Consider the following 12105-nt stretch of genomic DNA (forward strand, 5'->3'; position numbering starts at 1 on the left):
TTGATGATGTGACACAGGACAGAAGCAGCCAAATGAATTCTGAGGTATTCAGAGCCATACTGTGTGCTCAGATCCAGCCAAATGCAGCAAAACTGATTGGTCGTCGTTTCATACTACAGATGGACAATGACCAAAACATGAAGCCAAAGCAACCCAGGAGTCTAATAAAGCAAAGAAGTGGAATATTCTTGAATGGCCAAGTCAGTCACCTGATCTCAACCCAATTGAGCATGCATTTCACTTGTTAAAGACTAAACTTCAGACAGAAAGGCCCACAAACAAACAGCAACTGAAAACCACCGCAGTGAAGGCCTGGCAGAGCATCAAAAAGGAGGAAACACAGCGTCTGGTGATGTCCATGAGTTCAAGACTTCAGGCAGTCATTGCCAACAAAGGGTTTTCAACCAAGTACTAGAAATGAACATTTTATTGAAAATTATTGAATCTGTCCAATTACTTTTGGTCCCTTAAAAAAACAGGGTGGCACATGTTAAGGAGCTGAAACTCCTAAACCCTTCATCCAATTTTAATGTGGATACCCTCAAATGAAAGCTGAAAGTCTGAACTTCAACTGCATCTGAATTGTTTTGTTTAAAATTAAATTGTGGTAATGTCTATAACCAAAATGAGAAAAATGTTGTCTCTGTCCAAATATTTCTGTACCTAACTGTAGATCACCCATTAAATGGTGTCTGATGTCATATGTCTAAGTTAATGACATTCTCCTGAAGGTAGCCCTCTCAGGTGTGTTCATAGTTGTCAATAATTGTGTCCTGTCCTGTTTATGAGACTAGGACACCTGCTGATTGTGCTATGTCTTCACATGTCTGTGTGGATGTGACGTCATAAGTCGTCTGCACCACAAATAATATGGGAGTGAGCGGGGACATCTTAATCCTTTAATCCCCATTCTCCTGATGATGCCTGAGAGCGGGCGAAACATGTTAGGGGATTAATATTTATAGATTTAGGGCATTACAATAACGGTGACAATCCGCCAGTATATAACTAATTGCTGACTGCAGCAGTAAATGGTACGGTGTATTCACTGCCTGTGACTGTGACACAATAGCACAAAGAAGCCGTAATAACAGGGTAATTTTCATTTATGGGGGTTTTAATTGTTTTCTTTGTGTTACAAGTAAATAAAGCGATATTATAAAGAGGAAGAAGAAGATTTCGGTGACCCCAGAGATGAGCAGCAGTGACCCGTCCTTCCCTTGGGTTGTGGTGGGATTACTGTAAATCACATGTGATGGGTTATTGGGAACGGTACAACCTGTATTATATATAGCACTGATGGCTTTATTATATACTGCCCCAATATCACCATATTCCTGGTAAGAGGTAATAATTGGTAGAAAGTGTTGGTTATACAGAGACAATAAAAGCTCAGGAAGAGTTTACAGCTCCGTGTATTCTGTCCATGAGGTGCAGTAGAGCCGGCTGGGTGGCACTGGGGGTAATAGGTGCGCACCACTTTGGTGGAATAGACTCTTGGGAGAAATTATAAAGGGAAATGGGACATTGAAGAAATATGTGATAAGATACATAGAAAAACTAATAAAAATATTAACTTTACAATACAAAAATAATGTAAGTTATAAAATGGAACGATGATGAAACACATAGAGGGATTAATAATCTAATAAATAAACCACTGGAAGTCGCCATGAAGTTCTCTGCCGTTCCTCTGCACTCTAAACTGTCACCCATGATGCCCACATCACAGTGTATAGGGCAGAGCAGGGCCAGGAGCCGCTGCCTGGCAGGAGCCACCTGAGGGTTCCGTCACCTCTGACCTCTGGTCACCTGCACACGACCAACTGCCGTTTACTTTCAACTGTCGGCTGAAGTGATTGGACCGAGGTCTACAGGCGGGAAGAGATTACGGAGAATGGCGACTACTGGATGAGGAGAAGAGAGCGAGAAGAGGAGCGAGGAGAAGAGGCGCGAGGAGAAGAGGAAGAGGGTAGAGGACAGCATGACCGGATTAAAGAAGAAAAGGAGACGAGACAACAGCGGATTGGAGGAGCCAACACCTGGATGCAGCGGAGACCCTGGATCATCCGGCCCCTATGCCAGGCTTAACATCAGCCGCTTCAACATCCACCAGGTCCTAGGTAGAGGCGCCTTTGGCAAAGTAAGGCCTACAAATTTGTTATTTATTTGAAATCTGAGATTTTTCATATATCCCCATGTATTGTTCTCTATTATCAGCCATGTCTTCCTTTGTTATTGCTCATTGTAGTGTCCTTCTGTGAGATGAGGTATAAGACATCACCATAGTTAGGGCTAGTGCTTCTATAACCTGGTATTCTTCTATACTGGGGGGTTCATCTCCGGGGTCACAGCTGTAGAGGGCAGGGGACATTATTTTTTTCTCCTATCAGGCTGCCATATTGTACATACATTTGTCTCTGTGTTTTTATTAAATCTAGATGATCAATGATATTTGGACCATACTAATGCCAAATCAATGCCTCTACTAATGCTTACTCTGTTTATTTCCATATGGTAACAGAGGAAAACCCTTTAAAAAGTCATCGTCATTTAAATTTTTATTTCATAAATCAATAGCAAACATGAAAATAAGCAGCTTTGTAATAATTCTAATCAGATAAATCTTCTTTCTCCACCAAGACTGATTTTTCATATTCTATATTCTCAATTTCTGGGTAAACTCTGTATTTAGTGAAGACAGATTGTTATATTACTGAGAGGAGATGACAGTTGGTGCTGATAATATTCTATGTAGTGAAGAGGAGGGGCTAAATGCAAAACTCCTCCCTCCTCCTCCCCCTCCCTTCTGCATAGAATATTATCAGCACCAACTGTCATCTCCCCTCAGTAATGTAACAATCTGTCTTCACTAAATACAGAGTTTACCCAGGTACATAGAATTTTGAAAATAAAAAATCAGTCCTGGAGGAGAAAGAAGCTGATTTGGCTGATAAAATGTATTACAAAGTTAAATATTTTCATGTGTATTATTGTTTTATGAACTAAATATTAAAATGACGAATATTTATTAAGACCTCTCCATAGCCCATCCATGGAGCAGGCAGTGCATTGTTCTGATAGATAGATCTGCTCCTCTATATGGTCCTGGTCACTAGCAGACTGAGCGATCACTCAGTTTTCTCATGCGCCTTGTGGACTATAAAATCCAGATCCTTCCACCCCTGCAGACACCTTCTAAGTATTCTCCATTTGTGTTTTTCAGGTGGTCCTGGCATCTGTCCCCGGCAGTAACATCAACGTGGCCTTCAAAATGATCACCAAAAGGGACAAAGAGGACACCATCTTGAGAGAGCGGCGGATACTCCTGGCGGCCAGACACTGCCCATTCCTGTGCCACCTCTATGCCGCACACCAGTCTCAGCAAAGGGCATATTTAATCATGGAGTACCTGTCCGGTGGCAGCGTGGAGGATTTGATCAGGATGTGCGGCTGCCTGAACATCGGCAATGTGAGGTGAGAAAGCAGAGAATGTACCTAAAAGAGAACTAAGAGAAAGGGAAAAAACCTGAGGTCGGGGTGCAGCTAGGGGAGCACTGGCAGGGCATATATTTAGGGTGCTGGAAGCAGGAGGTGGGGTGCCATGGTATTTGGGGATTGCCAGAGAAGGATTTCATGACATTGATTCTGCACTCTGTTCTCTCCATCAGATTCTACACAGCAGAGATGGTAAGTGGCCTCCAGTTCCTCCACGGACACAACATCGTCCACCGGTAAGCAGAACTTTCCTCCTTCTCTCTGTCCCCTTTACAAGCTGTAGATATGGCCCCCGGCTTCCCTGGTGTCCTGCCGCCTATTCTGCCGTATTTTGTAGTGACCCATTTTCCATCTCTTGTATCACTGGACAGATTTCTTATTTTGTTTTCTTCTTTCATTGCAGTGACATAAAGCCAGATAACATCATGTTGGATGCAGATGGCCACATCCGTATCATCGACCTTGGGCTTGCCCAAGATGGCGTCTCCTCCTCCAAAAACATCTCTGGAGTGACGGGCGCTTTCCATTACATGGCCCCTGAGGTGCATCGTAGAAAACGGTATGGCGCAGCAGTGGACTGGTGGAGCCTGGGGATTGTGGTGTCCAGGATGGCAGCAGGGCGATATCCATTTTACAACGGCCCCGTCAAGCAAATGGCTTTCAAATCCATCATCAATGAGAAGCCAAAATATCCAACTTGGCTTGATGCTGACGTGAAACATCTCATCAAGAAGCTGCTGCGCAAAGACCCTCAGACACGCCTGGGTGTGAGCGGGAACATCAGAGAGCATCCATTCTTTACCACCATCGGCTGGGAGGATCTGGAGGAAAGGAGAGTAGAGCCACCATTTACACCATTCAGGCCACTTCTGGAGAACCACCATCTGCAGTGGCCAGAGCACACAGTCCTTCACCCCATGGCCGGATTTACGTACGTGTCACCAAGCTGGACCCGGTAAGTATCTCCTCCTCTGGGGATAACACTCATCAGGTGCTGTTCTCTCATTGTGGTAATCATCATCATCAATCTTATGTAGCGCCCCCACTGCCGCAGGGCCGAGGGGTACCCGGTGCCGGGCCTCTGAGTCTCTGCTCTGGGGTTGTCACGGTGGCTAGACCCGGTCCGTGACCCTGCTGAGGGGCGTACAGTAATAGATGTGGATAGCGGTGGTGGTGCGGTGCAGTAAATAACGAGGACACCAAGTTGCAGTCTCTTTACCTCTTTACTGAAGGTTTTAGAGTCCTCAGTCCAGAGCGCTGTTACCAGGGCTGTCAGAGACCGGCCGGTCTAAAGACACATCAGGAGTTCTCTTTACAGGTGGGAATCAGTGTCTACCTTCTAGCGCTGGGTGTTGTAGTCCTTCCCTGCTGAGCTCCCGGGACAGTCCTCACAACTGGTTCTGTCTATCTCTGATGTTCGTTCTCTCCGTTCTCCAGGTGATATGGTAGGACGCACCCGTATGACGGGGTAGGCCTGGAGTTCTTCTGGGACCCTAGAGTCGCCCCTCTCCCACAGCTGCCTCCGTTGTCTGCTTAGGTGTTAAGTGAGACAGCCAACCTGTAATTGGCTGTCCTGCCGTGGTTTGCAGTAGTACTTAAAGTCTCTTACTTGCTCGGCGTTCCGGCCACCGACTGTTTGCGCCTCAGAAGGATGTTGCCTCGGTCTAACAGCACGACTCCTTCTGGTCCCAATTCCTCTTTACTGTATTCCCTGGTTAGTTCTGCTCTGAGGAGTCTGTCAGGATCCCATCCCTGACAGGTCCTCTCACTAGCTCTTCCCAGCTACTTCTCTCTTGTCTTCCTGTCCAACCCCCCAGTTTTACCAGAGTGTGAGGAGTGGCCTACTAGATAGAACCACCCCCCCTGGTGGCCGGAGTGTGAAGTGTAGTGTGAGTGTTACCTGGTCAGAGAAACTCCTTTAGTGCAATCAGACGTACCATAGCTCCCCTTAGTGGCGGAGCCACAGTACTGCAACGACCAGGACTCTGGGGCGCTGCACTCCCCCCCGGTTAAATCCAGTACTCCCGGACTGGGAAAACAAGAACAACAATACATGTTAACAGAAAACACACAAAATTTTGAAATAGCATAAACAATTAAACATAACAGTGCTTCCCTTTACGGGAGGTGAGGACTCTTGAACGTTGCGAAAGTTAGGTCATGCACAGTTTATGACTCTCAGTTCAGTGGTTGAAACAGCGGGGACCCCGGGTAAACAAAGGGGCCCCCTTGTGAAAGTTTTTGAGCAATTCACTGTCCATTACTCTATTGTCCATTTTAAAACCTGTAACAAAAGATATACACAAACATTTTCAACTGAATAGCAGCCCCCGCTAATACCTCCAAGTTTTGTAGCAGAGAGGAGTTTGATTTTGAGTGCTGCGTGTGGACCGTCGCAGCGCAGGGGTTGCTATTGGCCTAACGGGGCCCGCTATGCTTGCTACCGCTGGTGTAGTGTACTGTCTTCTAGCTACACTTCTAGTGAGTCTGGGTAGCACTGGCAGGCTGGGGCTCTCAGGGCTGCTGCTATCAACAGTGGGTACAGCAGATTCACTGATAGCAGAGGGAGGATTTGCCGGTTCAACGGTTGGCATGGCATCTTCAGGTAAGGCTTGTTGAGGTTGCGGGGCCGGATGATCTGGTACCACCATTGTTTCTGGTGGGTCCGGCTGTGGAAACATTAGAACAGGTACCACGATGGCCTGATTTATCTGAGTCCAGGACTGGGGAAAGTCACCAAGGACGGTATGGATCATCTTCTCCTTTTCCACCGGCGGGGAGATTCCTGGGGCCGTGTCCCTCTCTCTCAACTTATCGGGGCAGACCTTAAGGTGATCCCTGGATACCGCTGTCGAGGTCTCCCCTCTGTCCTTGCTGATGAGACAGACCTTCGTGTTGTCAAAGTCGGATGGCAGGATGGTATACGGTTTCTTTTCCCATTGGTCATCGAGCTTGTGTAATCTCCTCTTTCGTTTAAGTACTTGTTCACCAGGGGACAGGGGAATCGCAGGAGCGTGTTGGTTGTAGTCCCTTTCTTGTTTTTGCCTAGCCTGGGCGAGACTTCTTTCTACACACTCCTGTACCTCGCGGTACCTTCGCTGCCTTTCTGCATCCCAGCCGGCATCCGGCGAGGTATCTTCGGGTACTAGGACCCCCATGTCCAAATCAACGGGTAACCGACTAGATCTTCCTCGCATCAGGTACGCTGGGGTACAGTTGGTGGAACTTACTGGGATGTGATTGTACATATCCACCAAGTCAGGCAACTTTATTGGCCACAGGTTCCGTTCCTCCACAGGCAAGGTCTTCAATAAATCGATTACCACTTGGTTCATCTTCTCACACATCCCGTTGGTTTGAGGATGGTACGGTGTGGTTCTGATCTTCTTACACCCGTACAGTTGACAGAATTCTTGGAACACTTCCGCTTCGAATGCAGGTCCCTGATCAGTCAGTACCTTCTCTGGGTAGCCATGGGGCTTACAAAAGTGCTGCTGGAAGGCCCTGGCTGCAGTCCTGGCCGTTAGATCCTTGACAGGTACAACCACCAAAAACCTGGAGTAGTGGTCCACAATGGTAAGGGCATAGATATAGCCCGACCGGCTAGGTGTCAGCTTCACATGATCCAGCGCGACCAGTTCGAGCGGCCGTTTGGTGATGATAGGCCGCAGGAGAGCCCGTTGACTGTCACGGTCCTTCCTGCGCAGACTACATGGACCACACTCCCGACACCACTTCTCAATGGTTCTCTTCATGCCAATCCAATAGAACCTCCCTCGGAGTAGCCTTTCTAGCTTCCTCCATCCGAAGTGTCCGGCTCCATCATGGTAGGCTCCCAGAACCATGGGCGCATCTCGCCTTGGCACCACTATCTGCCACACCATGAGTACGTGGGTCGATGCTCCTCCTGCACAACTTGCCATCATGGATAAACAGTTTGCTTCTCCCCTTCCACAGCTGTTGGGTCTCTTGTGGGTCATCTGGGCCAGGGTGCGACCCTGCCTGCGTCAAGAGCTCCTTCACCCGACGGACCGCGGGGTCACCATCCTGGGTTTCCGCCCACCCGTGATGGGGCAGGGGATTCAGCGTGTCATCCGGTTGGTTCTTGTGCCTGTTCTTCACATGATGAGAGCTCTGAGTGGCTTTGGGGCGATGGAATGCAGGCAGTTCCACCTCTTCAAGTGCCTCCGGGTCCTCTCCCGCTTCTGGCAAATTGGGCATTCGGGACAAGGCATCGGCATTGGCATTCTCGTGTCCTGCCCGGTACTTGATGGTGTAATCGTAGTTGGACAGCCGGGCCATCCATCGCTGTTCCAAGGCCCCGAGTTTGGCAGTATCCAGATGCGTTAGCGGATTGTTGTCCGTGAAGATGGTGAATTTCGCGGAGGCCAGGTAGTGTTTGAACCTCTCTGTCACTGCCCAGACAATGGCAAGGAATTCCAGCTTAAAGGAACTGTAGTTGTCAGGGTTCCTTTCCGTGGGACGGAGTTTCCTGCTGGCGTAAGCGATCACCCTTTCTTTGCCTTTCTGGACCTGAGACAGCACGGCTCCTAATCCCACATTGCTGGCATCTGTGTACAGCACAAACGGTTGGTCATATTCGGGGTAAGCCAGTACCTCTTCTCCCGTCAGTGCCGACTTCAAACAGGTGAAGGATTCCTCCAGCTCCTCGTTCCAATCAAAGGGGGTGTTCCTCCCCTTGGTCTTCTTTGGTTGGCCCACCAACAGGTTTTGCAAGTGTGCGGCCTTCTTGGTGAAGTCCTTAATGAACCTCCGGTAATAGCCTACCAGCCCGAGGAACTGCCGGACTTCGTGGAGGTCACTGGGCTTTGGCCAGTCCTTGATCACTGTGACCTTGTCGGGGTCTGGGGCCACTCCTTCAGTGCTCACCACATGGCCCAGGTACTGCACTTTAGGTTTCAGCAGATGACACTTGGACGGTTTCACCTTTAAGCTGAAGTTGGACAGGGCTTCAAACACCTCGGCCAGGTGCTTCAGATGGTCTTCGTAGGTCTTAGAGAAGACAATGACATCATCCAAATACAGCAGCACAGTTTCAAAGTTCATGTGTCCTAGGCAGCACTCCATCATCCTCTGGAATGTCCCGGGAGCATTGCACAATCCGAAGGGCATGTAGTTGAACTCGCAGAGACCCATTGGTGTCGTGAAGGCCGTCTTCTCCTTGTCCGCCTCCGCTACAGGAACCTGCCAGTACCCACTGGTGAGATCTAAGGTAGAGGAGTAGTTAGCAGATTTTAAGGCAGCCAGAGAACCCTCTATCCTGGGCAGTGGGTATGCGTCCTTATGTGTAATGCGATTCAACTGCCTGTAATCAACACACATCCTCATTGTACCATCTTTCTTTTTAACAAGGACTAACGGAGCTGCCCAGGGGCTACAGCTGTCTCTCACCACCCCAGCCTCCTTCATTTCCCGCAACATGTCCTTGGCACACTGGTAATGAGCTGGGGGTACAGGGCGATATCTCTCTTTTATGGGTCGGTGATCTCCCGTGGGGATGTGATGTTGGATCCCTTTCACCTGCCCAAAATCTAAGGGGTGTTTGCTGAATACCTGCTCGTACTCGTGTACCACCCTGTAGGCCCCCTGTTTTTGATGGGATGGGGTAGAGTCAGTGCCCACATGCAATTCCCGACACCAGTCTTTCGAGTGCTCTGCAGAACCTTTGTTCTCCGCCACGTTTGACGGGACCAAGGGTTCAGGTGTCTGTATCACACTATTATTGACAGTGAACAGTTTGGCGAGCGTGGTATACTTGGTGAGGTGAACCTCTTCCTCCCCACAATTGAGGACACGTACGGGCACTCTCCCCTGGCGGACGTCGACCACCCCCCGGGCTGTCAGAACAGTGGGCCTATTGTCTGAATATACGGGTTCTACCAAGGCCTGGTAGTCCTTACCCCTGAGGCCTATGGCTGCCCGACACCATATTAACATCTCACTCCTGGGGGGTATCGCGATGGGGTTTGAATCACTCACAGTGACATGACCAATCTCACCACCAGTCAGCTCTACCTGCTGTCTCTGCATCAGAGCTCTGATTTCCTTCTGCAGGGCACGTTGCTCACTGTGGCCAGCGGTTTCTGCCACCTGTTGCAACAAAACAATAACTTCTGCAAGACAATTTTCTATAACATTAGTACCAAGAGTCATCATGGGATTACATTCTCGACGTTCAATATCAACAATCACAATCCCTTGGGCTTTCAATTCCACTCGCCCCACCTTGATGGTGACCTCCTTATACCCCACTTGTGGCAACGGCTGACCATTACTGGCTATTATGGTGAAATCATCGTCAGGGCCACGAGTAATATCAGCGTCCTCCCAATACCGTTTATAAAGCACGTAAGGTATAGTCGTCACCTGAGAACCGGTGTCCAGCAAGGCGTTCAAGGGGATTCCATCAATCACTACAGGGAGAACTGGTCGTCCTCCAATATACTTGGTTCTCCAATGCTGCGGGCCTGACCGTCCTACTCCTGGGGGTTGGCCCTTTGCCCCAGGGGTTGCTCGTTTAAAGGACAGTACCTTGCAAGGTGGCCCACCTGGTGACATCGGCGGCAGATGGGTCGTCCGTCCTGATGGAAGCGATCGCTGTCCCGGCCTCTGGTCGGTGGGGTCCTCTTCTGTCGCGTCCAGGGGACATCTTCTGGTCCGGAGGCTAGCTGGATCTTTTCTTTGGGGGCCTCCTGTAGGGACTGCACCGTCCGGGCTAGGGCAGCAATGCTCTTGGTTAGCTCTTGCATCTGGAGGCGAAGTCCTGCAGGGGAGTCGTCCTCGAAGCTCTGGGCGTCGGCCTCCGCGGCAACTGGGGTATCCGATGCCACCTCCTGGTGGTATGTGAGAGCGGGGCGCCTGGGTGGTATTGCGCAGCTGGGCTGTCGCTCCTGCAATGCCTGGATAGCCTTATCTTTAAATTGCGCAAAAGTCAAGTCTGGATTTTGCATGGCCAGGAAGTGCAATTGGCCCCGCTGGTGACTGCACAGGAGCCCCTCAATGAACCGCTCCTTCAGAAGTTTATCCTCATCTTGCATGCTGCTGGGGTCACTCTGCTTAATGGCCCGCATCGCCTCTTGGAGATTAAGGGCATAGTCCCGTAAGCTATCCTGCGGCCTTTGTTTGCATCCATAGAAAGTCAGTTTAATTTCTGTAGCAGTGCGAGTATCGAAGGTGGCTTTAAGCTTTGCAAAAATCTGTTGTGCAGTTCCCTTATCCTCGGCGGGCCAGGACTTCAATTCTCTCAGAGCCGCCCCAAAGAGTTGGCCGGTTATCATATGAACCTTCTGAGGCTCTGTCAGGGGATAGAACTCGAGCAGGCTGCAGAGCCCTTCTTTAAAGTCAGTGAATGTATGCGACTCCCCAGAGTATCGTGGGAGCCAGGCCGCTCCGGGCAGGTACGGCATGGAGAAGGGCATTATGGCTTTTGTGTTAGCGGCAGTGTCCGACTGGCTGAGGGGAACAGCGGGTTCTGCGGCAACCGGTGGTGGTATTAGGGCCGCGGCTTCACTCGCTGCGGGGACCGGAGCTGCCCCTGCGTCCGCGGCTGCGGCCGCCACCTCCTCTCCTCCCGACTCGGACATGGCTGTCCCTTCCTCCCACTAACCTGCTGGAGGTCGGAGTTCCTCTTCCGGGATTGGCGCCTTACTGCGCTTTCCGTTCCGCGCTTCTTTTGGCTGGTTCCGCCCACGAAGCTAAGGCTCCTCCCTCCGTGCGCGGCAATGGCGAATTTTGGCGGTAAATGGCACAGCACAGTCTTTGCAATAAAGTACAGTCCAAGCACAATAAATCACAGTTCTAAGGCACACATGACCTGATTCTTCAGGCTTAAGTAGATCCTGTTCGTGACGCCAAGTTGTAGCGCCCCCACTGCCGCAGGGCCGAGGGGTACCCGGTGCCGGGCCTCTGAGTCTCTGCTCTGGGGTTGTCACGGTGGCTAGACCCGGTCCGTGACCCTGCTGAGGGGCGTACAGTAATAGATGTGGATAGCGGTGGTGGTGCGGTGCAGTAAATAACGAGGACACCAAGTTGCAGTCTCTTTACCTCTTTACTGAAGGTTTTAGAGTCCTCAGTCCAGAGCGCTGTTACCAGGGCTGTCAGAGACCGGCCGGTCTAAAGACACATCAGGAGTTCTCTTTACAGGTGGGAATCAGTGTCTACCTTCTAGCGCTGGGTGTTGTAGTCCTTCCCTGCTGAGCTCCCGGGACAGTCCTCACAACTGGTTCTGTCTATCTCTGATGTTCGTTCTCTCCGTCCTCCAGGTGATATGGTAGGACGCACCCGTATGACGGAGTAGGCCTGGAGTTCTTCCGGGACCCTAGAGTCGCCCCTCTCCCACAGCTGCCTCCGTTGTCTGCTTAGGTGTTAAGTGAGACAGCCAACCTGTAATTGGCTGTCCTGCCGTGGTTTGCAGTAGTACTTAAAGTCTCTTACTTGCTCGGCGTTCCGGCCACCGACTGTTTGCGCCTCAGAAGGATGTTGCCTCGGTCTAACAGCACGACTCCTTCTGGTCCCAATTCCTCTTTACTGTATTCCCGTTGTGCACTGGTTAGTTCTGCTCTGAGGAGTCTGTCAGGATCCCATCCC

At 50.2% G+C, this 12105-nt stretch overlaps 1 protein-coding gene across 1 annotated transcript; it reads left to right on the forward strand.

The window, feature by feature from the left end:
- The first annotated feature begins 1516 nt into the window (after positions 1–1516).
- Positions 1517–3401, forward strand: LOC143796251 (protein kinase C-like 1). Its single transcript, XM_077281032.1, has 3 exons — positions 1517–2143; positions 3227–3354; positions 3386–3401. The coding sequence occupies exons 1-3, from the start codon at positions 1985–1987 to the stop codon at positions 3399–3401; spliced, it is 303 nt and encodes a 100-aa protein (XP_077137147.1). The 5' UTR covers positions 1517–1984.
- Positions 3402–12105: the final 8704 nt, after the last annotated feature.

Source organism: Ranitomeya variabilis, chromosome 1 (assembly GCF_051348905.1).
Source record: "Ranitomeya variabilis isolate aRanVar5 chromosome 1, aRanVar5.hap1, whole genome shotgun sequence".
Lineage (NCBI taxonomy): Eukaryota > Metazoa > Chordata > Amphibia > Anura > Dendrobatidae > Ranitomeya > Ranitomeya variabilis.